Here is a 27792-nt window from a genome sequence, read left to right as displayed (position 1 = left end):
TAGTGGATTGTAGCCCAAAGTATAAAATAAATACCTATCGGCCCATACTGATATAAATAAGTGACACAGGAGAACACACAAATCTCCCATACAGAAAAATTACAAATAACTTATGCAGGCATTCTGCCCTTGAAGAGGTAGATCATACCTCTTAATCTTTAAGTGTGGCTTACACACAGTAACTCTTTTCTAAGAAGGACAGTACGGAAAGGATGAGAAAAGAGTAACTTTACAGTAAAGCAACCTGACAAACACTCTCTCAAGTCAAGTGATCAAGGTCAATATCAACAGTGATAAGTCATATTCATAGTATGTACCCTAAACATGATGTGATGAAAACAGCACTTTAGCTCTGAGGTCTTCCTACCAGAAGACCATAACTATGGTCTAACCATGAGAAAAATATTAGACAAATCCCAGTTGAGAGACATTCTATAAAATATCTTGCCAGTACTGCTCAAAACTATCAAGGTCATCAAAAACAAGGGAAGTCTGAGGAACTGTCCCAACTACAGGAACCTAAATAGACAAGAGAACTAAATGTAATGTGTTATCATGGATGAGATCCTAGACAGAAAAAGGACATCGGGGGAAAACTAAGGAAATCTGAATAAAGTTTGAACTTCAGTTAATAATGATGAATCAATATTGGTTCAGAATTGTACAAATGTATCATAGTAATGTTAGTGTTAGTTACTGTTAGTCGCTCAGTCGTGCCCTACTCTTTGCGACTCCAAAGACTGCAGCCCACCAGGCTCCTCTGTCTATGAGATTTTCCAGGCAAGGATACTGGAGTGGGTTGCCATTTCCTTCTCCAGGGGATCTTCCCAACCCAGGGATCGAACCCAGGTCTCCTGCACTGCAGGCAGATTCTTTACCAACTGAGTTAGTGATAGGCAAAACAATGAGGGGTACACCGGAACACTCTTACTATCTTTTCAGTAATTGTATAAATCTAAAAGTTTATTAAAAAATAAATAGCCCTTCACCCATAAGGCCCTGTATACCAAAAGGACACAAAGTAAGTTAGTTGTAGACTAACTTTGAAACCTTTGAAACAAGCAGAAAATGTGAAATAATCAATTTAGAGATTCTAAGGAAACATAATCAATAATCAAGTGCACATTTTTCTTTAAAAATGTAGAATAAAATCTGACTCCTCTGAAAAACTAATGTACGCATATTAATTTCATAACTATTCCCAAAAGTGCACCCCTCACAACAGGTAGCTAAAAAAGAAAAGCATCAAAAATCTGTGGAATTCTTAAGACCACAGGGGAAAAGATATCTTCAAATCATGAACATCTCAAAAATGTCTTGGTAAACCATATTTTTTTAAAAAAGGAAAACAAATTAAAACCTAAGGCTGCAGTAGTTGCTTAAAATCACACCCTAAATCTATAATGAATAATCTTTTGTATTCTAAACTCCTAAGAATTTTGCTTTCATCTACTTCTATAATTTTCTACTCTTTACCTATGCATATTAATTTCATAACTATTCCCAAAAGTGCACCCCTCACAACAGGTAGCTAAAAAAGAAAAGCATCAAAACTCTAAAGCATCAAGAATCTGTATTCTAAACTCCTAAGAATTTTGCTTTCATCTACTTCTATAATTTTCTACTCTTTACCTATGCAAATTCTACTCCGAGAAAACTAGTTTGCATACACAAAACAAAAAGACAACATACTAAGTGGGAGAAAATATTTGCAAACAATGCACTGACAAGCAATTAATCTCCAGAATATACAAATAGCCCATAGAGCTTAAGATTAAAAAAAAAAAAAAAAACCCAATCAAGAAATGGGTAGCCCAGTATAGACATTTCTTCACAGACATACAGATGGCCAATAAACACATGAAAAGATGCTCAATACTGCTAATTATTAGAGAAACGCAAATCAAAACTACAATGAAGAGCCATCTCAAACCAGTTAGAATGGCCATCATTAAAAGGTCTACGACTAATAAACGCCAGAGAGGGTGTGAAGAAAAAGGAACCCTCCTATTATGTCCGTGGGAATGTAAATTGGTGCAGCTGCTATGGAGAACAGTATGCAGATGCCTCAAAAAATTAAAAACAGAGTTACCATATGATTCCTGAGCAAATAACTGGAGGAAAATCTAATCTGAAGAGATAGAGGCACTCCAGTATTTATCGCAGCATTATTTATGATGGCTAAAACATGGAAGCAACCTAAGAGTCCATCAACAGACGAATGAATAAAAAAGATGTGGTACATATACTACAATGGAACATTACTCAGCCATAAAAAAAATAACATTTACTGTCTGAATGAAGAGCCTAACTTTGTACTAAAAAAAATAAAAATAACGCCTTTTGCAACATGAATGGACCTAGAGATTATCATACTAAGTGAGGTAAATCAGGCAGAGAAAAGAAATATCATATGATATCACTTATATGTAGAATTTGAAAAGTGATAGAATTTGAAAAGTGATAGAAATGAACTTATTTACGAAACAGAAACAGTTTCACAGGCATAGAAAGCAAACATGCTTATCAAAGAGGACAGTGGCAGTGGGGGTGGGGAAGGGGATAAATTAGGAGTTTGGGATTAACATATTCAAAATACTATATATAAAGCATATAAACAAGGACCTACTGTATAGTTATACAGCATAGGGAACTATACTGAATATCTTACTATCAAACAATCACTTTGATGTACACCTGAAATTAACAACACTGTAAATTAATTATGCTCCAATTTTAAGAAAAATAGTTAAAAAAAAAAAAAAAGAAAACTGTTTTGCTCAATGCTTCTAACATGTTATCCTTGGTTTGAGATACTTCTCTGTAGCTTTCTCTTCCTGACTACAGTGCCATCCCTTCTGTTCATTTTCTAAACCTAATCTGGTCCCATCACTTCATGGGAAATAGATGGGAAACAGTAGAAACAGTATCAGACTTTATTTTTTGGGCTCCAAAATCACTGCAGATGGGGATTGCAGCCATGAAATTAAAAGATGCTTACTCCTTGGAAGAAAAGTTATGACCAACCTAGATAGTATATTCAAAAGCAGAGACGTTACTTTGCCAACAAAGGTCCATCTAGTCAAGGCTATGGTTTTTCCAGTAGTCATGTAGGGATGTGAGAGTTGGACTGTGAAGAAAGCTGAGTGCCGAAGAATTGATGCTTTTGAACTGTGGTGTTGGAGAAGACTCTTGAGAGTCCCTTGGACTGCAAGGAGATCCAACCAGTCCATTCTGAAGATCAACCCTGGGATTTCTTTGGAAGGAAGGATGCTAAAGCTGAAACTCCAGTACTCTGGCCAGCTCATGCGAAGAGTTGACCCACTGGAAAAGATTCTGATGCTGAGAGGGATTGGGGGCAGGAGGAAAAGGGGACGACAGAGGATGAGATGGCTGGATGGCATCACTGACTTGATGGATGTGAGTTTGAGTGAACTCCGGGAGGTGGTGATGGACAGGGAGGCCTAGCATGCTGCAGTTCATGGGGTTGCAAAGAGTTGGACACGAATGAACGACTATACTGACTGACTGACCCCTGTTTAAAGACCCAGGTAAAACCCTTCCTTCCCCCATAAAACTTCATCTGACCATCAGGGCACAATAATCACTACTTCGTCAGAATTCCTGCGCTATTAATGTGGTACTTAACATATTCATTCATTAAAAAAAAAAACCTTAGTAGTGTGTACTTCTGCCTTCAAGGTGCTCTCAGAATGTCAGAGAAGACAGAAATGTAAACAGACAACTACTAGACAAATAGTAGTGCTGCAGAGGTATACATAAAATGCTAAGACAATGTACTGCAATATGCTACAATATTTCTCTTTTTTATGTTTAAGCCATTTCTCCAGTTAAACCAAAGTCCTCTTAAAAGGTGGAGTTCTCCATCCCTACTCAATGCTGTATACAAACTAGCTAAAAGCAATACGGATGTTACTTCACTAAAACCTGAATTTCACCTCTATCTTCTTTTTTTAAAAACCTTTATTTTCTTAAGAAGAATATGCGTGGAATCCCTGTTCACAGAAATTAGATTTATAATGATGAAGTAAAAACTTTTTTAAGTTATTACCATCATCAACTATTAGGTTTTAAGAAATCAGATTATTCCCATTTCACATAAGTGAAGCTCATTGTTTCTGATGAAAAACAAACTTAAAAATAAAGAAATAGGACTGGTTTTAGATACACCTTTTATTTTCCGATTCCTAGCTGGGAAGATCCCCTGAAGAAAGGATTCTGGCCTGGAGAATTCCAGGGACTATATAGTCCATGGGGTCACAAAGAGTTGGACACGACTGAGTGACTTTCATGTTTATTTTCCTGGGAAGGCACTAACCTCTCCAGGGCAGAATAGAAGTCAATTTTAAAAGATGTTTCAGATGAATTCATAACATCAAAGGAAAAATGCTTTCAATAATATGTAAAGTAAAAAAATAACTGCTGAAAAGTGCAAAGGACATGTATGCATGTGACAGAGACAGAGAAAAATACTAGGAGTAAATACACTAAAATAATTAACATTTTAATACTCATCTCTTACCTGTGTGATTAAGGGTATGTTTTTCTTGGTACTTATCTGTATTCTATACAATCTGTCATTAATGATAAAAAATACACTATTTTAATTTAAAAATCCAACTCTTTGAGGAGAGTGCTGGAGAGAAAGAAAAGTGATGAGAGGATGATGGAGCTTCCCTGGTGGCTCAGTGGTAAAGGATCCACCTGCCAATGCAAGAAACACGGGTTTGATCCCTGATCTGGGAAGACTTCACGTACCACAGGGCAACTAAGCCCATGTGGCACAACTACTGAACCTGTGCTCTAGAGCCCGGGACCTCAGTTACTGAGCCCATGTGCCGCAACTGCTGAAGCTCACGTGCCCTACAGCCTGAGCTCCACAAGAAGAGAAGCCACTGCAATGAGAAGGCCGTGCACTGCAGCTAGAGAACAGCTCCTGCTCAATGCACCTAGAGAAAAGCCCATTCAGCTGTGAAGATCCAGCACGGCCAAAAACAATAAATAAAATTATATATAAAGAATGAATTAAAAAAAGAGAGGATGATGATGAGAGATGACCGACCAACCAAAGACAATGAATAATCTTCAAAACCGATCATTAAATAATCCTCTGAGTAAGCAATTTTTGAACGGAAATGCTTCGTATTCAATTCAGTACCTCATTTCCTAAAAGCATTTTTACAAATTCAATTGAGTAAATCAAAACTGGCAACATCTGCTAAATGTTATATTTGCCATTGGATTTCAAAAAATAACTTGGTTTGCCTTTTTTTCATTTGTCTTATGAGAGTGAACATTTTAAATGTACCTTGTTTGTACTTTCAAGATGTTCTGTTTTTCTACAACTGTGCTTTTAAAGTCTTGTTTATAACACATGCCTTCAAAATTTTGTGTGTATGCATATGTGTGTGTATATTAATACTTCTCCTTAATCCACAATTGTTATAGTAGCAACACTTTTGAAAAAAAAATAGACGAACTTATATAAACTGTCATTTTTAGACTGGGGACCTTTCTACTCTCTCCCCTGAGAAGGTACATTTTACAAAGAATAACATTATCTTCCTACCTCATAAAATGCTTCCATGGCTGGTAAGTAAAAATAGACAATGGTGTAAACATAGAGTTTTTAACTCAGCATATAAACCAAGTTTGCACTGATATTTCTGGTAATTTTCTCATATTCACTTGAAACCATACATTGATGTAACTTTTGCATCCAAGCTAAATAACTCAAGAGAACCAGAGATGCCATTTCTATATAATGTTTACCCTTGCTTCTTTCCACCTTAGGAAAATCTATTGGAACTTAAAATCTAGGTTTTTATAAGAAACAAAAAAGTACATTGTTTTTAACATTTTATTAATTTTTATTAATGTTACTGAAATTTTTAGCAACCCATTCCAGTACCCTTGCCTGGAAAATCCCATGGATGGAGGAGCCTGGTAGGCTGCAGTCCATGGCGTCGCAAAGAGTCGGACACGACTGAGAGACTTCACTTTCACTATGAATAACAATTTTTAAATTCTGTATTCTTACCAAGAAAGTGGTATTTACAGTGCACTAAAGATTTATGGTTTTTCCAGTAGTCATGTATGGATGTGAGAGTTGGACGGTGAAGAAAGCTGAGCGCCAAAGAACTGATGCTTTTGAACTGTGGTGTTGGGGAAGATTCTTGAGAAACCCTTGGACTGCAAGGAGATCCAACCAGTCCATCCTAAAGGAGATCAGTTCCTGGGTGTTCATTGGAAGGACTGATGTTGAAGCTGAAACTCCAATACTTTGACTACCTGATGCAAAGAGCTGACTCATTTGAAAAGACCCTGATGCTGGGAGGGATTGGGGGCAGGACGAGAAGGGAACGACAGAGGATGAGATGGCTGGATGGCATTACTGACTTGATGGACATGGGTTTGGGTAGATTCCGGGAGATGGTGATGGACAAACTGAACTGAAAGATTTTTAGTTTTGCTTCGAAATTAAAGGACAAAATGATATGTAGGACAACTGTCTTTTGCTTCCAGATAGGACGGAATGGCTTTGTATAAACCAACATTCGCAAGAAAAACAACCAGAAAGCCAGATATCTGAAGGTATTCAACATCTGCTGAAGCAATGAGAACTGGAGGGGCTGAGAATTCAGAGGAGAAAGCATTAGGGAAAGGTACCTCTGAGACATTTACAAATTCTGGGCACAGGAGGCAAGCTGATAAACCAAGCTTTGCACAGCACAAAGCTGCTGCTGGACTCCAAAAAACCATCAGAACAGAGTCCTGGAGACCTCAAACATGCAGCCAGTTCTCCTCAAGACATCTGATAAGTTCTGGGCAGCCCAGGGCAAGAAGCTAAAAATTAAGCAACCACTTCTGAAAAGCAGAGCAGAGTTATCCACAGTCTTACAAAACAAAGTTTAGAATATGAGATCTGTCAGGACAAAGATCCATGCTGTGAGCATTTACAATAGCCAGTATGTTGAAGCAACCTAGACGTCCATCAACAGATGACTGGATAAAGAAGTTGCGGTACACACAGACAATGGAATATTATTCAGTCAAAACAAGGAACAAATTTGAGTCAGTTCTAGTGATGCGGATGAACCTAGAGCCTGTTTCCAGAGTGAAGTAAGTTAGAAATAGAAAAGTAAGTATAGTATATTAACACATACATATGGATTCTAGAAAAATGGTACTGATAAACCTATTTGTAGGGCAGCAATAGAAACACAGACATAGAACAAACTTGTGGACATTGTGAGGGAAGGAGAGGGAAGGATGAACTGAGAGAGTAGCATTGAGACATATATTATCGTATGTAAAATAGATAGCCAGTGGGAATTTGCTGTAGGACACAGGGAGCTCAACCCGGTGCTGTGTGACAACCTAAAGGGGCGGGAGGCACGTTCAAGAGGGAGCAGACATAGGTATACTTATGACTGATCCATGTTGATGTATAGGAGAAACCAACACATTTTAAAGCAATTATCCTCCAATTTAAATAAATTTAAGAAAAGATCCATGCCATGTGGGTATTGGAATAATTTGATAATGGGTAGCCTTTCCCTTCTCCAAGGGATCTTCCCAACCCAGGGATCAAACCCAGATCTCCCACATTGCAGACAGATTGTTTACCAGCCGAGCCACAAGGGAAGCCCAAGAATACTGGAGTGGGTAGCTTATCCCTTCTCTAGCACATCTTCCCAGCCCAGAAATCGAACAGGGGTCTCCTACATGGCAGGCAGATTCTTTAACAACTGAGTTATCAGGGAACCCCAAATAACATGTCAGCATATTTTAAAATGTTTTATTGGCCCAGCTACTTTGAAAGGTCTAGGAACGTTGACCACGCCAGATTCTCAGTTAAAAATTCTGAAGAGCTCTACCTCAAGAGCAATAGCAAACAGAGGTAGACACATGCTGACGAGAGCCATAAATAAGCCTCAACCCAGCAGAGTCCCTGTCCAGATTGTGTATCTGCCTATGATACAATGAACCTTCTAGACGGGAACAATGAACCTTCTCGAAGAAGAGAGCATAAACAACCAAATAACGTTTTTAAGTCACCGACACTTACCTACCCATGGATCTGAAAACTTCTCCCCTACATGTCCCACAGCTCCCTGTGCATACACCTCTATTCCTGTTCATATCACCCAAGGCTGCAATTCTGTTCACTCACTACAGCTTCAGGGTGAAAGATGACTCTTTCATAGGTCTCCAATGAAACATTAAATAAATATTTTAAAAATGCAGAGCAACCTATTTTATAATACATTAGTGGCCATGGCAATGGACATGTCCAGGAGCAGGAGCACCACACACCAGGATGGCATTTTTCAATAATAGGCCATGCAGAACATCTCAGCTTAGTGCTTTCTTCACATGTATTTCAAATACTTTTTATGTACACCAGATATGGACTATTTTGCATGAACACATTCAAAACATGTCTTCCAGAACACAGAAGAGCAGGGGAGGGGACACGACAAGATGTTAGTACAATACTCTTTATACGCTCACATTCCACGTAAGCAGAACAGAGTCAGCGAAGGAATCACACAACCTGCAGGTACTACCTGCAGTAGCGTCTAGGTTCCCTACCCTAAGATACTTGTCCCAAACACAAAATCGTCACCTTCTTTAAATTAGGAAGTCAGATATCAGCGGTTTCTAACACACGATAATTGTAACACCTTCTTCTCATTTAAGCATATGATCCACCCTTCCTCCTTTATGCAATTTTATTTTAAATTAAAGTGAATTATCACTGCTACTTTGAGGGGAAAGAATTTCACAATGACTTCTCAGGCAGTTGAACACACCACAGGGTGTTGCAAAAGGAAGGCTGAAAAATCACTGCTTCAGAGTTTCTGTTAACTGATTTTTATCCCCCAAATTTCTAAAAACTTGAATCATTCTGCTAGTTTGAATTTTTCATTTAAAGCATTTCAGTCTTAGAAACCAACAGGTCCGTTAAGGAATACAGAACCTTGAAGGCAAACTGTTCATCTAATCTCAAAGCCACAGGCACGCTTGTAGACCCTAGGATACAACTGGGAATAAAACAAGCTCTCAAGAAGCTTCCAGTCCAGTGAATAAACAACGATGATCATGTATCCCAGATCCCACAGGGCTGTCCCATCTTAACAGTGAACATAAAAATACCAGAAAATCCCTCTCTCCTGAACAAGGGCATTTGGTCACCTGAGCAGAAACAGATACCTAATCAGTTCAGTCACTCGTCGTGTCCAACTCTTTGCGACCCCATGAACCACAGCATGCCAGGCCTCCCTGTCCATCACCAGCTCCCGGAGTCTACCCAAACCCATCTCCATCGAGTCGATGATGCTATCCAATCATCTCATCCTTTGTTGTCCCCTTCTCCTCCTGCCCTCAATCTTTCCCAGCATCAGGGTTTTTTTCCAATGAATCAGCTCTTTGCATCAGGTGACCAAAGTATTGGAGTTTCAGTTTCAACATCAGTCCTTCCAGTGAACACCCAGGACTGATCTCTTTTAGGATGGACTGGCTGGATCTCCTTGCAGTCCAAGGGACTCTCAAGAGTCCACAGTTCAAAACCAACAGTTCAAAAGCATCAATTCTTCAGCGCTCAGCTTTCTTTATAGTCCAACTCTCACATTCATACATGACCACTGGAAAAACCATAGCCTTGACTAGACAGACCTTTGCTGGCAAAGTAATGTCTCTGCTTTTTAATATGCTGTCTAGGTTGGTCATAACTTTCCTTCCAAGGAGTAAGCGTCTTTTAATTTCATGGCTGCAATCACCATCTGCAGTGATTTTGGAGCCCAGAAAAATAAAATCAGCCACTGTTTCCACTGTTTCCCTATCTATCTGCCATGAAGTGATGGGACCGGATGCCATGATCTGAGTTTTCTGAATGTTGAGCTTTAAGCCAACTTTTTCACTCTCCTCTTTCACTTTCATCAAGAAGCTCTTTAGTTCTTCTTCCCTTTCTGCCATAAGAGTGGTGTCATCTGCATATCTGAGGTTATGATATTTCTCCCAGCAATCCTGATTCCAGCTTGTGCTTCTTTCAGCCCAGCGTTTCTCATGATGTACTCTGCATAGAAGTTAGATAAGCAGGGTGACAATATACAGCCTTGACATACTCCTTTTCCTATTTGGAACTAGTCTGTTGTTCCATGTCTAGTTCTAACTGTTGCTTCCTGACCTGCATACAGGTTTCTCAAGAGGCAGGTCAGGTGGTCTGGTATTCCCATCTCTTAAAGAATTTTCCACAGTTTATTGTGATCCACACAGTCAAAGGCTTTGGCATAGTCAATCAAGCAGAAATGGATGTTTTTCTGGAACTCTCTTGCTTTTCCATGATCCAGCGGATATTGGCAATTTGATCTCTGGTTCCTCTGCCTTTTCTAAAACCAGCTTAAACATCTGGAAGTTCACAGTTCACGTATTGCTGAAGCCTGGTGTGGAGAATTTTAAGCATTATTTTACTAGTGTAAGATGAGTGCAATTGTGCGGTAGTTTGAGCATTCTTTGGCATTGCCTTTCTTTGGGATTGGAATGAAAACTGACCTTTTCCAGTCCTGTGGCCACTGCTGAGTTTTCCAAATGTGCTGGCATATTGAGTGCAGTACTTTCACTGTGTCATCTTTCAGATTTGAAATAGTTCAACTGGAATTCCATCACCTCCACTAGCTTTGTTCATAGTGATGCTTCCTAAGGCCCACTTGACTTCAAATAGCCCCAAATTTATCAAATGGTGAAAAAGTGCAATTTAAAGACAAATAACCCAACTTACAAATGGACAAAGGATTTGAATAGACATTTCTCCAAAGAAGATATTTAAATATATATAACCAACTCACATATTTTTATTAAATCTCTGTGTATCCTATAAGCTACTTCAAAGTACTGTTTGGAAAGATATAGGTACCCTCCAGAGCTGTGTAGACTTCACCCAACTAGGGAAGGCTGTATCCAGTTGATTCTCTAGGCTTTCCCAGCTCACTCACTAGTCTATGAAGAAGCCCTGGGTAGACTGCTTGAGGGCTGAGATTAACTATAGCTAGAGACAGGAGTTCCCCTAGATTTGGGATCTTTGTTTTAGACATAGTGCTTTGATTTCTGGGGCTGTTCTTCTGCAGCTAATTTCCCAAAAACGTTTAATGGTAACTCCACTCAAAATTAAACATCAGATAAGTGAAGTTATAATATCAACTCCAACACAACAATATAAATATAGGTCAATTTCCTGAACACTAAAACCGAAAAGTGGAATAAGATAAAACTTAAAGCCCTTTACAGCTTTGAAAGTCCACACTCTAATCAAAACAAATAAATGGGTATATAAATAAATAAATAGAAAGATAAAGTCTAATACACTCACAAGCCTTGCCAATATTGAAGATGTGCCTTGCAAATTTTAAAGGCAATTCCAAAAAAATAAATTGTATACATGTATTTCTTATCATTTCCATCTGTTCCCTCTTGCATCATCTTAGCTTAAAGCCTCTTTCCCACCTCCACCTAGATCTATACAACAGTTCTTAATTCTCTTCCTCAATTTCTTCTAATCTACTATATTAACCACACTACTGTTAGACAATTCTCCATGTTTCATTTCCTTCAGTGACGCTTAACCTAGAATTCAATGCATTCAACAATCTCACCCCACTTTACCTTTTTAACCTTTTCTAGCCCTTCCTTTGGAGAAGGCAATGGCACCCCACTCCAGTACTCTTGCCTGGAAAATCCCATGGATGGAGGGGCCTGGTGGGCTACAGTCCATGGGGTCACTAAGAGTCGGACACGACTGAGCGACTTCACTTTCACTTTTCACTTTCATGCACTGGAGAAGGAAATAGCAACCCACTCCAGTGTTCTTGCCTGGAGAATCCCAGGAACGGGGGAGCCTGGTGGGCTGCCATCTCTGGGGTTGCACAGAGTTAGACACAACTGAAGCGATTTAGCAGCAGCAGCCCTTCCTTATATTAACTTACTCTTCAGCAAACCTGTCAAGCACCTTATTCTACAATATATTATACCTATCATTCGTTTATGTCATTCCCTCCACTTGAAACACTCTCCACCATACTGCCCCCACTTTTACTCCATTCTGCAAATATTGATACAAATCTCACCTCCACAACAAAGCCTTTTCTGACAAGTATCCTTAAACTCCTGGAGCACTTAGCCTATTATATAACTTTGGTGTTTAGCATATGCTACCTTCCAATGGGCAGATTTAATACAGGAGAAATCTATAAGGGTACTTCTGCCTTATTTTCTTCAGGTAAGGCCTTCAGCTTCAACATGGGATGAATTTCTCATACAAAGCATTTAAAGGGAAGTGAAAATCTCTCAGTCTTGTCCAACTCTTTGTGACCCCACGGACTATACAGACCATGGATTTCTTCAGGCCAGAATACTGGCGTGGGTAACCGTTCCCTTCTCCAGGCATCTTCCCAACCCAGGGATCAAACCCACGTCTCCCACACTGCAGGCGGATTCTTTACCAGCTGAGCTACAAGCGAAGCCCAACAATATTGGAGTGGGTAGCCTATCCCTTCTCTAACAGATCTTCCCAACCCAGGAATCAAACCAGGGGTTTGCTGCATTGCAGGCGGATTCTTTACCAACTGAGCTATCAGGGAAGCATTTAAAGGGTCCAAACTTAAACTAAATTCTTTTTTCAAAGCTTCAGTTAAATATTTTTTTGGCATTTCTTTTCTCTTTTTCTCTTAAATTTATTTTATACTGGAGTACAGATGATTAACAATGTGATGGTTGCTTCGGGTGGGCAGCAAAGGGACTCAGCCACGCATATACGTATATCCATTCTCCCCCAAACTTCTCTCCCACCCAGGCTGCCACATAACATTGAACAGATAAACTACAATTTAAAAAAAAGAAATCACCTAAAGTAACAGTTTATGTGTAAATCTTAGAAATTTTCTATCAAATCCATTCTACTCTTGTCAACTGTATTTATACAGTTGTGTTCCAAAATTTAAGATAATTCTTTAGGTTTGGGTTAATACTTCCTGTTTAATACTTCCCTTTTTTAAAAAGGGACGGAGGACAAGACTTAAAAGCAAATTCTCAAACTTTTAATTACAAAACTTCAATTCGGCAAAAACTTTTCAAAAAAAACACAACTAAGAACAAAGTTTTTGAACAACAATAGAACTTCTTATGGTACAAGAATCATAGCAAAACCAAAACTTGGGAAAGGAAAGAAAGAGACATTTTGCCTGGTCAGCCCTTTTAAACAAAATGGCATGTTTTTCTCTAGCAGCCATGAAAAACACACTTTTTACACACATGTGCTCTGACAACTATCAATTCTACCACCCCTTTCTCTGCTTTTAATCCAGAAATATTTTACTTCAATTACAAAGTTTTTGGTCTTGCTTAATAAAGAACACTTAATCTGGTCTTTACCCTTCTGATAATAAGACTGAGATAATGCGCATACAAGTCCAAATTTGCCACTTTCACTTCTATACAAAAAAAAGGCCTCTTGAAAAGCCAAGAAACACTCCCCTAACAAGTCCTGTGATGAAATGCTAGTAAACATTAGAAAATTGATCGCAGGCATGAAATATTAAGTTAAAACAAAGAAAATGTTTTCAACATGTCTCCTTAAACTGAAGCAACAATATTTTAACCGAAAGGCTAGACTTTCTTTAATTCAAAATAGTCTGCAAGTAAAGCTGCAATGAAGGAAAAAAAAAAAAAAACTCTTATTTAAACAATTTTGGCACAAAAGGAGTTGTACTTATTTCACAGGACAGAGGGGAAAAGAGGAGCAGAAAAAAAATCTATGTGTTCAGCAAATGTATCTGTTAAAGAATTGTCAACAGGCAACTTTATTTTCCTTTCAACAAATAAAGATCATCCGAACACAGAACACGCCTGTAGTACTCACATGCAGAGCTGAGGGGTCTGGCAGGAACTCAGCATCTTCTCCAAAGATAAAATCGGGAGGCAGCTCTGGGTACTGGGCATTGAAAATTATATCCCCTGTAATACAGAAAATGTCAGTTCTTATTTCTTTGCAAATGTATGAATGATCGGAGCAGTGCATCAGAAAAACTTCTAAAACAAGTTTATAGCAGTTTAACAAAAATACTGAAAAGCACTTTCATTCAGAAACAAAAAGAACTGATACCTTCTTTTAAGTTAACATTCACAACATGCAGTCGAAAGTGCTACCTCCTAATACACTATACTGGAGAGGGTTGGTATGCCCTCCTCCAGGGGGATCGTCCCAAACCTGGGATCAAACCTCCCTCTGTCTCCTGCATTGAACCCCAGGCAGGTTCTTTATCACTAGTGCCACCTGGGAAGCACATAAATATAAATACCCAGGTAGAAAAGTAGAAACAACTACATCCACAGTACATGCAGATTTTGTTAATAGCAAACATGACTGTCCAATCACTGCCGCTAATTAATAAGCCTTTATCAAGGACTGGTTTCCTAAAGATAAAGTCCTGGCCTTGAAGAAATTAAACATACAAACCTTTGGTATAATGGAAAAGAATCTTTGGCTCAGAATCCAAAAAGTCAGGTTTATATTCACGAGATTTCCTAATTATTTCTTAGTTCAGGTCATTTGGGGAAGTTTTAAGTTCTTCAGTATTCAGATTCCTCATCAGTTAAAAAGGAAATCTAACAGTACTGACATCACAGATTTGTTATGAGGGTAAAAAAGATAGCACGTCTAGCCAGATGTCTGGCATACTGGAAGCACTCAACAAGTCATACAGGAGTACTACTACTGTTATTACTAGTATTATATTCAAACATAAGACAAAAATTCCTTGGCAAATTTGTGCTATAAGTTCTACCCCTTTGTTCCTCCCCTTTCTCTTTCTTTAACTTCCTTTTCTTTCCCCTCTGCTCACACAAAGAATCATTCCTCATCACTCCACTAACAGATTTGCATATCCACACTCTAATACACATATTGAGTTCTAGTGTATAAGACTGTATCTACTTGTATACATGCACACAACCTCTGCACCCATGTACACACATAGTGTTATATCAGTCCAACCATTTTTACTGCTCAAACAATAATATCTTTGTCTAAATTTAAACATTCAGACTTCAGTTTTCATCTGAGCCTAACTAACCCTGTGTACTATGGATTTCAACTTCAAACTCAACCAAGTCTAAAAACATGCACTTGACTGTCACTTTTCTCACTCCTCTCTTCCCCTAACTGACTTCCCTATTTCTAAGGATGGCACTGCTACTCCTTAATCACCCAGGCTGAAACTTCAATGTCATCTTTGACCCTGACCCACATCCTTATACTCTTAGAAAACAAATCATCTCAATTCTTCCCCCGAAGTGTTTCTCATATGCTATTTCCTACTGCTAACTGCTCAACCCAGGCTGAGATGACTTAGTCCATATATTTGTGCATCCAAAGAACAAATATTTGAACTCTGATCTAGGCACTATGCTGAGCATGAAAAAGCAAATGAAGAACTCTATTCTTAAAAAAGCAACAGACTAGAATTATTACCACACCCTCCTAAGTGCTCTCCCAATACCTCCAACCCATAACACATACTATCATAAAGCCTATCTTCTTAAAGTACTGCTGTGCCTCCAAAAATTTCAAATGGTTCTGTAACAGAGTAAGAGCAAACTTCAAACTCGAATTTAAGGCCTCCAAAACACAATGTTCCTTATTTATCTACCCTTTTCTTTAGATCTAAAAGCCAATACTAATTTTATATTCCAATCAACATAATCTACTCACTGAACTCCAAACTATGACACCTAGTTGAAATGCTCTTTCTCTTTGCTCAGTTCTTATTCATCCTGTGTGAGTTCCTTTAATTAACTTCTCTTGTATGAAGCCTTCCCTAATAAATCCAGGACACACTGATCCTTGTTATTTGTGAAATTCAACAATACTGATTGGTTATGCCATTGAGTAAGAATACTTAACTGGAAGCTTATACTTAAGCGGCTCCATTCATTTTAAAAATTCATAATAAACACATGGTATAGGTGAGGCATTATGATATCCATCATTTCAATACAAAGATTGTTAACCTCAAGGAGCTCACATTTAGTAAGAGGGACAGAACATATACACTGAAGCACAAATACACAGCGGTACAAAGTAAGTACATATACTTGATCTTCCTACATATCTTACACACAGTCAGAGAATAAACATGTTCTTATACTGACTTCATGTGTTTGACAGGGCAAAATACAATACATAGAGAAATGTTCAGTATATGAAAGAAATTCTACTCTCTGAATTGGATATCTAACTACTGACAAAATCTATAATAAGGAATAAAGTAAAGAAGAGTTAATTCTACCGCTTTCTGTAGTGAATAAACCTGAACAAGGAAATACACTCATCAGAAGTTGGGTGTAGAGTTAAATTATCAAAAGTAATAAAATCACTACCTTTCCTATCACTATCATCATCTCTGGTTTTTAACTATGTCTATTACAAATTATAAACCTCCTTCAAATGTGCTAACTATAAAGCATTAGCCCAAGCTAAGACTAAGAGGCAAAGACAATATGAATGTTCTAGTTATTCATTCTTACTCAACTATACTCATAAGTTAATAAAACAGAGGCACTGACGTTTTGGGGAAGGCCATGCTAGAATCTATTGTGCCTTGATGCTCAAAAAATAAATAGCATGCTAAATTCCAATAGAAGAAATTTTGTTACTACAGGAGGACACAAAGTTGGATTTTCAAATTCTCAAAGGAGCATTGTCAGTAATACATATTTCCAAACCACTAAATACTATGAATCTGATCCAAGGATATCTACTCTTGCCAATTCTATTCAACACTGTACTGGCGGTTCTAGCCAGGGCAATTAGGCAAGAAAAAGAAATGAGTGGCATCTATATTGGAAAGAAAAAGCAAAGTTATCTCTATCCACAGATGACATGATCTTGCATAGAGAAAAGCCTAAGGAATTCACACATGCATACACACAATGAGAACTAATGAACAAGCTTTGGAAGGTTCCAAGAATAAAAGACGGATGTATAAAATCAATTGCTTATCTATACACTACCAACAAACAATCCAAACATGAAGTTAATATAATTCCACTTAAAAATATATCAAGAAAAATAAAATACTTAGGAATAAACTTAACAAAAGAAGTGTGAAGACGTGTACTCTGAAAACTATGAAACATTGTTGAAAGATTTTAAGAAAGCCTGAATGTATGGGAGATGAACATCTCTTGTACATGGATCAAAAAACAATATTGTTGAGATAGCAATACTACCTAAATTAAGGTTCAGATCTCAAACAATCCTGCTGGTTTTTTTCTCTTTGGGCAGAAACTGACAAACCACTCCTAAAAATCATATGGAAATGTAAGGGATTCCGTATGAACAGAAAGTAATCCTGAAAAAGAGCAAAGTTGAAATACTCATATGTCCCAATTTCAAAACTGATTACAAAGCCACAGTAATTAAGACAGTGTGGCAACAACATAAATACAGACATACAGATCAATGGAATAGAACTCAGAATCTGAAAAAAAATCTTCTGTTTATAGTCAACTGATTTTTGGCAAGGGTGCCAAGACAACTCAATGGAGTAAAAAGAGTTTTTCATAATTTGATACTCATAAGGATAAGACTAAAGAAAAAAAAATGAGAGAGAAAGAAAGAGAATATAATAAGTGTTGGTGAGGTTGTGGAGAAATCAGAACCTTCATTTGCTGATGATGAGAATATAAAATGGTGCTATCACTTTGGAAAATAGTTTGGCAAGTCCTCAAAATGCTAGAGTTAGGCCATGACTCCTCCTAGGTATATACCCAAGAAAAATGAAAATATATGTCCACACAAAAACTTGCACATGAATGTTTGTAGCAGTATTATTCACAATAGCCAAAGAGCAGAAACAATCCAATGTTCATCTGATAAATGGATAAACAAAATACGGTATATACATATAACAGAATATTATTCAAGTATAAAAAAAGATACTGATACATGCTACAATATGGATAAACCCTGAAAACTTTATGCTCAGTGAAAACAGCCAGACACCAAAGACCATATATTATATGATTACTGTATTATTCCCCTTCTATGAAATATCGAGAATGTATAAATCCATAGAGACAGAAAGTAGATCCATGGTTGCCAGGGGCCTAAAAAGGACAGAATAGGGAGTTACTGCTAATGAGTTCCGGAGAAGGCAATGGCAACCCACTCTGGTACTCTCGCCTGGAAAACCCACGGATGGAGGAGCCTGGTGGGCTACAGTCCATGGGGTCGCTAGGAGTCGGACACGACTGAGTGACTTCACTTTCACTTTTCACTTTCATGCATTGGAGAAGGAAACGGCAACCCACTCTAGTATTCTTGCCTGGAGAATCCCAGGGACAGGGGAGCCTGGTGGGCTGCCGTCTATGCAGTTGCACAGAGTCGGACTCGACTGAAGCAACTTAGCAGCAGCAGCAGCTAATGAGTTCAAAGTTTCTTTCTGTAGAGATGAAAATGTTCTGGAATTAGCACAACTTCATTAATGTATTAAAAACCACTAAACTATACACTTCAAAGAGTGAATTGCATGGTATGTGAATTATATCTCAATAAAGCCATTGTTGTTTTTTACTCTGATGCAAAAATTCACCTCACTTTAATCTGAACTTAAACACAAATAAATTAGAAGGTGTTTACTCAATGGTTATGGGTAAATTACTTTTTATAAATAAAACCATCTTGAAAATGCAATTGTAGAGTTCTCCATTAACAAAAAAACTCTGCAATGAGTCCTTTTTAAAAGTAAATAATGTTTTTATAAGATGAATACTTACAAAGATCTTTATTTTTCAAGAAGTTTCCCAATGGGTTTTTTTAAAGGAGAGTACTGGGGGGGGGGGGTATTAATTTTTTTATCTAAAAAAAAAAATTTAAGCTGCCAAAATTATTTAAATACACAAAAAAAAGTTTTTAAAGAAAACAATGTATACCAATGATTACATCCTCAACTGTAACAATCCTTTTAGAGAGAGAGACATTACCATACTACACAGAGCAAAATCTATTATACAAGTAATTTTCAAAACAAAAAATAAATTTAAATGTCTTCCAGAATCTCACACTCTTATACATTTCAGAATTTCTCAAACTCTTTACCTTCAACCTCAAAGAACTCCTAAAATACTTTACCTTAATACTGTATAGCCTCTTTGGAATAAAATGCAGCATTGTTTCCTTGCTAGGAAGAACAGTCAGTAAATCAGTCAAGAACATTTATTAAAAACCCACCATGCACACATGCACATATTGGACACCTGGGGAGATATACAGGAAGTAGAAAACACAGTCCCTGACCTCAAGGCAGAGATGGAGGAGAAAAGACCAAGACAAATCACAGAGAAGAGCAATAACATCGTGTTTCCTTTATTTCACCCTGGACAAGATGATAGGAACTCAGAGGACAGATCCCTTGGATACTGCTTGCTTCAACTTTTCATAAAAAGGAAGAGCAGGCAAGAGAACAAAGAAATAAAAATAGAATCAGAGGAGATATAAGGTAAGGTTTAAAAAGAAAGCAAGTAAAGAAACAAAACTCTTAGAATGTCTAGAAGTATAACAAACATCTAACAACAAAATGGGGCTGTTGTAAGTCTTAATTTTCATGATTCCCTGAAAATTCACACACTACAACCGTAGGACCAATGGGGCAGAAATTCTTCTCTTTGAAAATATATGTCTACAATTCTTCATAAAAAGCACAACAGGAGCAAGAAAGTTTTTGTCTGCATTCTTGCGTCTCGGTAGCTGACACTCTTTGGAACATATGAGCACCATCTCAGGAAGGCCCCGTCACCAGAGCTACAGAGTAGGCCACTTGTCCTGCTCCCCAGTTACATGAGGAATGAAGCTCGTCCCCAAGCTCCCTTCCTTATTTTCATCAATGAATAGTACCGTGCTACTTCGTCTACCTTAAAGCTGAAATAACCGCCAGGAAAACACAGTTTCAAAGAAACAATTCAAATGGCAAATGACTGGTGTCCAGGGAAGCCCACTAGTGATGGAAGAAATATTCTTTTCAGTGGCTACATAAAATGATTATTTACTGAAACTCTCAACTATAGGAAGTAAGGGTCAGACAAGAGTCTTGTGGAAATGCCAGGTTGAAGGAAATTTTCATTGGAAAGGTAGGTTTAGGCAATAGTTTTACCAAAGATTTTGGAGAGGTAACTCATTTCCAAGAGTTAGTTCTAACTCCTGATATAGTGTTTCCTCACACTGAAATTTAACCTCTCTTTCTCTGAAAACTTCATCTACTGGTTCTTAGGAATTTATAGAACAAGTATAGTTTCACTTTAATATCATGGCCCTTCAATTATTCACAGGCAGTTCTTATGACCTCTCTTTCAACCCTACCAAGAGTCATCTCATAACCAGGCTAAATATCCCAGCTTCTTCCACTACTTTTCTTATGACTTGGTCTCCATTTCCTTTATTACCATTTCCTCTCTCTTCTCTGCATGTGTACCAGTTTGTCTATAGTCCTCTTTGAGGGTAATACCCAGAACCAAACACAAGATTTCAGGTGTGCTCCAAAGAACACAGATTAAGTAAAAAAAAAAATAAACAAATAAAAATCCATGCCTTCATTTTAGACACTAAACTTGTACTAACAAATATCATTGCATAATGAAGTAGCTTTTTTGGCAGCCGTATCAGTGTTAACTCATGTTATGCTTCCTGTCAACTAAAAAAGCCCCCAAACTTTTACATATACACTAATGCTAAGACTGGGTCTTAATTTGGACACCTGAATTTCAGAAGCCATTTCAGGATTTTAAATTTACCCCTATTTCACTTCAATCTTGTCAGATTTAGCTCTCTAGTTTACAGTCCATCATAATATTTTTAGGTTTATCATTAAGAGATTTTTAATTTTGCTCAATGTTTTTCCTGCATCTATTGGTATGATTATATAGCTTATATTAGTCGGTAAATAATGGACGTAACATTGATTTTCAAATGTTGAATCTGTTATCTATTTCTAGGATAAAACCCACCTGGTAGTGATACATTTTTTTCCCACTAAATCACTGACTCAATGGACATGAGTTTGAGCAAGCTCTGGGAGATGGTGAGGAACAGAGAAGCCTGCTGTGCCGCAGTCCATGGGGTCGCAACATGGAGTCGGACATGACTGAGCGACTGAACAAAACGGAACAGGTTCAATGTGCTGGTAATTTTTTGAAGAGTGGTTTTTCTCTTTAAATGATGGATACTGGTTTATAGCATGCTTTGTTTTTCCTGTGCTTTCTCTGACTAGTTCTGCTATCAGGAAAATGCGGCCTTATATAATCAGTTGGTAAATTATGTGTCCACTTCAGTTTCTGAGAGAGACTGTGTAGAACTGGTGCTATTTCTTCCTTAAATGTTTAGTAGAATTCTCCTGAGACAATCTGGACCTGGAGTTTTACTTTTGAAATATTTCTTTTATAAACTATGAATTCAATTGTTTTAATAGATATCAGATTTTTCAGACTATCTACCTCTTCCTGAGTGAATTTCAATAATTTAAGTCTTTTGAGGAATTTGTTCATTTAAGTTGTCCAATGAGTTGATTAAAAAGTTAGGTTCAGACTAAAAGTGCAGAACTACATTCTGTGGGCTTGGTTCAAATGTCAGTATTGTTTTCAAAGCCTTTTAATGCTATCCTGGTTTTCCCCAAGTGTTTACTACCCGGAAACCAGTTTAGGACCTGGGCAAGAGGCTACACTACAGTCCAGTTCTCAAATCTTCGCCCTATTGGTTCTGTCCAGTTCCACACACAGGCAGCCTGAGGATAAGTCTGAGGTTCCACACACAAACTAAAGGATGCTTTTTCTCCAGCTCCCTCCACTTCACAATTTCTCTCTATACTCTCTAGCTCCAGGGGTGTTATGGGAGAAAGTAGGAATTATAGCCTCCCCAAGTGCACTTCTTATGTCTATGTCCACCTAAAGATGAAAGAACAAAAGAAAAGAGTTATGGGAGCTGCCGCAGGAGTCTGGTTTCATTACCTGATTAGGGCCAGCAGTTTAAAAAAAGCTCCATCCTAACCCTCACTCAATCCTTTTGATCTTCTGGCCCAAGAGAAAGGGTTTTCCTTGAAGCTTCTTCTGTCCACACCCTGCATGGTTCCAAGATCCAGGGAAAGGAAGATAGGGAAGGGGGCAGGAAATTAACTTCTTACCTCTATATGGGCCATTCTTTAAGCTCACATCTCTCTTCTTAGTATCTATTTATTTATTTATTTTTCTGAGTCCTCAAGTAGTTGCTATTTACATTCTTTAGGTATTCTAGGGTTTTTAATTGCAACCACTGAGAGAGATAGGGTGGAATACATTTACATCTTCTTATCTGTAATTGATAATCTTAAGAAATAAATATTTAAAAAATAATCATAAATAAAATAATTAAATAAACTTAATTAATTTTAACATATTTATTTAGCCAACAGATACAAAATAGTATCATTTCAATGCATAATCAATATAAAGATAATTAGTGAGATTTTTATATTATTATTAGTATTAAGATTTCAGAATCTGATGTGTCATATTTATATCACACCTCAAATTCAGATTATTCATATTTCAAGTACTCCACAGCCATATGTGGCTAGCAGTGACCACACTGAGCAACACAGAGCTAGAGGAACAAATAAAAGGAAAGACAAAAACGAAGGGAATGAAAGGAAAGCAAGAAGAGATCACCCAACCTTGCATGGCCCCTTCCAGGTAAAATGCGCTCACGACCTCATAAGCAGCATATTCTGTTGCTGGATAGATAACAGGTGATGAATAAAGTACCTTCTTAGATAGGAAAAATATATATGCCTGTGTATCACTTTTACCTATTCATGGAAATCCTACCCTAAGCATTATTCTACATGGCAGTACCTAAATCATCTATCTGCAAATGACATCTTCCTTTAGTTTTCTCTTCTTCAGATAAAATATGCCAGTTGTTTCAGTGGTTGCTGTACAATAAGAGACAGTTTTCAGGAAATTAAGCCTAAGCTACATAATTCTTAGGTATATCTAAGGGAATTTGCTATGTTGCTGATTCTTAGAAACTTAGGCTAATTAGTGGTATAATGTCCCATCTTCAGATGCTATAATACGTTTTAAATGAACCTTTACCCTTGAATTTGTGTTCTTATTTCAGCACATAAAATAACAATATCTTAAGCCAAATGCTATGAATTAGCATTACTTATTGAGTAATAAATATTCTGCTGCAGACAATTTCAGTCGTAATAATTTTCTAATGCATATTCACAAAATGTTTCATTAATACAATTTATTACCAATTCTTTTTTAATGACTACAATGTATCTGACACCATACAAAGAAAGTAAGCTTTCTCAACCTTTCTATGATTCTTTTATAGTTTTTAAAAGTAGTTAGGAATCAAATATAGTTTTTAAACAGTCAGTAATGATGACTGTCATGAAACAGTGAAACACTGATGTTAATTAATTTAGGTATAGCCTCTAAACTGCTACGTATTTACATTTCACTTTCTGTGAACTAAATTTCATATTTGGGTGAATAAAAAGGTTAGTTTAAAAGTACAGAGTAAGTAACTTTGCACTACAGAGAAGAATAAGAAACACTGTCATTTGGAGGACACTATAGAAAAAAACCCTGAAATGTGAAGCAATACCAAACAAAAGAGTAACTGATTATTCTATACTTGAAGAAGTTTAACAAAAAGAGTATGTAACCACTGAAGTAGTTACATACTGTAAAGATTTAGGTTGAACTGGCAGAATGAAAGAAGAATTTTTTTCTCATTTTCTAGAGAGATAATCTTGACTTATTAATTCATTCAATATCTCAAAAAATATTAAGCATATACAATACTCTGAGTCATGTCAGTAACAGAAAAAGAATCAAGAAATTCTATTTCAATAAAGCTTACAATCTAGGAGATATGAAAATAACTATAAACACTGATATTGACTAAGTATAGGATTAGCCAATGGATACTAAAACCATTTTACAAAATCTTGAGGAACAGGATAGTCTCAAACATCACCCCCACAGATTACTAATAAATTACAAAAGAAAAAAGGCTATCTTTATAACAGAGAAACCTGGCAGATACTACCTTAATTTAACCATGTGGTCAAGCTCAGCAACACCAACAATGGAACAGGCAACATGGACCTTATGAAGACCACACTGAGGACATTACGTCGCTTGTTTAGAAAGTTTGACAAACATGTTTAAGCTAAATGGAATCATGAAGAAAAATAATCAGACAAACAAAATTGTGGGATATTCTACGAGACAATCGACCTAGAGTCTTCAAAATCATAGATGTCATGAACGAGAAAAGAAAACAACAACGACAACAATAACAAAAAAAGGTTCGAGAACTCTTCAAGATTAACGAAAATAAAAGAGAGATGAGCAGTAAGAACAGCAATGATTCGTCCCTGGACCATAGATCAGCAGAAAAAAGCTAAAAGGACATCACCGGACAACTGAAAATATAAATGAGCCACATATTAGATAATACCATTGCATCAATGTTAAATTTCTTGAGTGTGATAATGGCATGAGATTCTGTAGAAGAAAAATGTCCTTTTCATTAGAGACATATACTGAAGTACTGAAGTATCAAAATGTCTGCAACTTACTTTAAAATGATTCTACAAAAAATGAAGACATATAGATATAAATAAAATCTATAACTTCATACATCTGCACATGTGTGTGAGTAAAGAGAGAAATAAATATGGTAAAATGTTGGCAACTGACAAATTAGATAAAGAGTTTACAGATGTTCATCGTACAGTTCTTTCAAATTTTTATAGACATTTTTTAAAATAAAAATTTGACAGAAAAAATGGCATAAGGTTAAAACAGATTAGTGTCACAGTAAACAGACAAATAACATGCCATGGAAATTCTGAAAATGGAGGAATTAGTAAGGAACATAAGAGATGGCTTCATCAAAGAAGTGGCACTTGAGCTGTGTGTTAGATAACAAAAATGGCTCTAAAAGAAAAAAAAATTTACAAAATACATTAATACATTCTCTTTTAAAAAGTGAAATAACACAGAACATATACCAAAAAATTAACGAGTGAAAAAGATTTAAAATGAATTTATAAAGGGAGCATCATGAGCAAAAAGCAGAGTCGCAGGAAACCCAAAGCACATGTAAAGAAATGTAGCAGACACCTCCAGTGCTCCCCACACACCCCCTGGTCCCCCCACCGCAGCACTCACTGCAGCTTTGGATTCCACCTGAGCTTCTTAACCTCAGTCCCATTGACATCTGGGGCTCCACACTTTGCTGCACAGGGCAACCCTATGAGAGGGATGTTTAGCAATATCCCTGGCCTCTATCCACTAAATACTCTACCCTTGGCTGTGACCATCAAAAGTATCTCCAGATACTGCCAAATGGTCACTGGGGAGCAAACCAACCTCCCCGCCCCAGACCGCACTCCCATTCCCCTACGTTACATCTTAATCCTGCTACACACTCCCTACAAACACATACACACACACAAACACACACACACACAAACACACACACTATAAACTAATAGCCACCGAGCTTAAGTTCAGTTCAGTTCAGTTCAGTCGCTCAGTCGTGTCCGACTCTTTGCGACCCCGTGAATCACAGCATGCCAGGCCTCCCTGTCCATCACCATCTTCCAGAGTTCACTCAGACTCACAACCATCGAGTCGGTGATACCATCCAGCCATCTCATCCTCTGTTGTCCCCTTTTCCTCCTGCCCCCAATCCCATCCAGTTTAAGTAACCTCACCTATTTCCCTAAGGGCATTCTCTGGCCTAAAAGAGAGCCTGGCCAAAAAACAAAACAAAACACAAAAAGGCTACAAAAAGTGAAAGTGAATGACACTAAGACTAAAGGATGAGAATGGATATATAAACATTCCTTGCCCTTCCTTGGGACAGTATGGAAGAGTTCTACAGTTGGAAGACTAGAAGTACGGTTTAACCCCATTTGCCCACAGCAATAACCCACTCAGTTATACACTTTTTTGGCTTTTCTGCCTCCCTTGTCTCTCTTCCCTACTCCCTCACTATATTTCCAGGGATCACCTTCCAAATAAACTATTTTTACCCAAATCCTTGTCTCAGGCTCCGCTGTTCTAAGTATCTAAACTTAAGGCAGAACATGTGGCTGTTCAGAGAAGAAAGGTACATTCCTCCTGGAAAAATGAAATGTTTAACCATGACTGGGTGGGCATTTCCATAACCACATCGCTGACAGTTTTTTGCTCAGGGCTCTGACTGAGCCCCTACAGTTTAGAGTCATGAAACCGGGCTTCCGTCCTTCCACTTCTAATCCACAGCCAGAAAAGGAATGTAGAATCCCTGTACCCAAAAGGCAAAAAATGGAACAGAAGGCTAAGCAAACAAACCAAGCTACTCCAAATAGACGAGAATGGTTCACACTATTAAAGCCACCTCTACCAACGTAATCAAACCAAAGTGTAGGTTGAGACCTGAGACAATCTGGCTCAGCAACTCACTAAAGACAGACACACAACTTTACAAAGTGCAACAATTTCCTACCAAAAAACTCCTTTCCCAGTTGTTCCCTGGATGGAGAGGAAGAGTGAAAAGGCTAGCTGGAGGACCAGGGCAAAAAAAGTATAAGATGAGCCTGGAACATCTGGTCATGCCAGCAAGCAAGAAAGCTATCAAAGCTTTTGGGGTCATACTGAAAAGACTCAGGAACATCACAGAGAGGCTCTCACTCGCCAAAGATGGGTCACTTCAAGCATCAACAACAATAAATGTAAAGGGCTGAAACACATTAATAACCAATTAAGTCAGTCAGGCCCGTGTGCTCAGTCACGTCCAACTCTTTGCGACCCTACAGACTGTAGCCTGCCGGGCTCCTCTGTCCGTGGGATTTCCCAGGCAGAAACATGGAATAGTTTGCCATTTCCTCCTCCAGGGGATCTTTCTGACCCAGGGATCAAACCTGTGTCTCATGTATTGGCAGGCAGATTACCACTGTGCCATCTGGGAAACTCCAATAACCAGTTAACCATGAGTTAACAATGAAACACTAAAACAATCAAGTTATCTTTGAAAAATGCAAAGGAAACTACTCATTTTGATAACTAATTCATACAGGATACACAGCAGCGAAGGAACGTGCTAAATCACATGGCTGAAATCATCAAAATTCAGATGGATGAAAACTCTATAGGACAAATGCCCCAGTTTCTTCACAAATAGACTGAAAAAGAAAGAGAGAAAGAAAACTGGAGGAGGAGGGAGAGGAGGAAAGAGAACATGACATAAAAGACCATGAAGAGAAAAAGGAAAAACGAGAAAGAAGGAAGGATGGGAGATGAGATGACTGTAAATAACACATCAGCCTATTATTGCAATGCATACACTCTCACTATCAAACAAACTGTGAACACACAAATACATTTTGTTTACATATGTATGTGTGTGTCTGTGTGTATATATCAACTCAGGGAAATCTGAATGCTGCCTGGTAATGAAAGATTGTATTAGCCTCTTTAAACTTGTGTTCTCCCACAAGCTGAACATGTAAGCCGGTATCATTCATTAAAATCTTAATATACAGTCAAAAATACAACCCTTGAGTATTTCATTTAGAGACTTTCAGTGCTTGTACATATTGAAAATTTACTTAACCATATTTTGGTTTATTAATATCCAGAAGGACATCACAGAGATGTGGTAAGACTTTCCCT

General features: G+C 37.7%; 1 protein-coding gene across 6 annotated transcripts in view; it reads right to left on the bottom strand.

Moving 5' to 3' along the window:
• Positions 1–27792, bottom strand: part of BABAM2 (BRISC and BRCA1 A complex member 2) — a 416111-nt gene that overhangs the window by 305535 nt on the left and 82784 nt on the right. For all 6 annotated transcript variants that reach the window (XM_060411985.1, XM_042245926.2, XM_042245927.1 and 3 more), the window contains one exon: positions 13937–14031. In XM_060411985.1, the coding sequence (XP_060267968.1) occupies positions 13937–14031 (95 nt within the window). The remainder of the gene's footprint in view (positions 1–13936; positions 14032–27792) is intronic.

The sequence above is a fragment of the Ovis aries genome, chromosome 3 (assembly GCF_016772045.2).
Source record: "Ovis aries strain OAR_USU_Benz2616 breed Rambouillet chromosome 3, ARS-UI_Ramb_v3.0, whole genome shotgun sequence".
Classification (NCBI taxonomy): Eukaryota; Metazoa; Chordata; class Mammalia; order Artiodactyla; family Bovidae; genus Ovis; species Ovis aries.
This window is presented reverse-complemented; position numbering and strand designations above follow the sequence as displayed.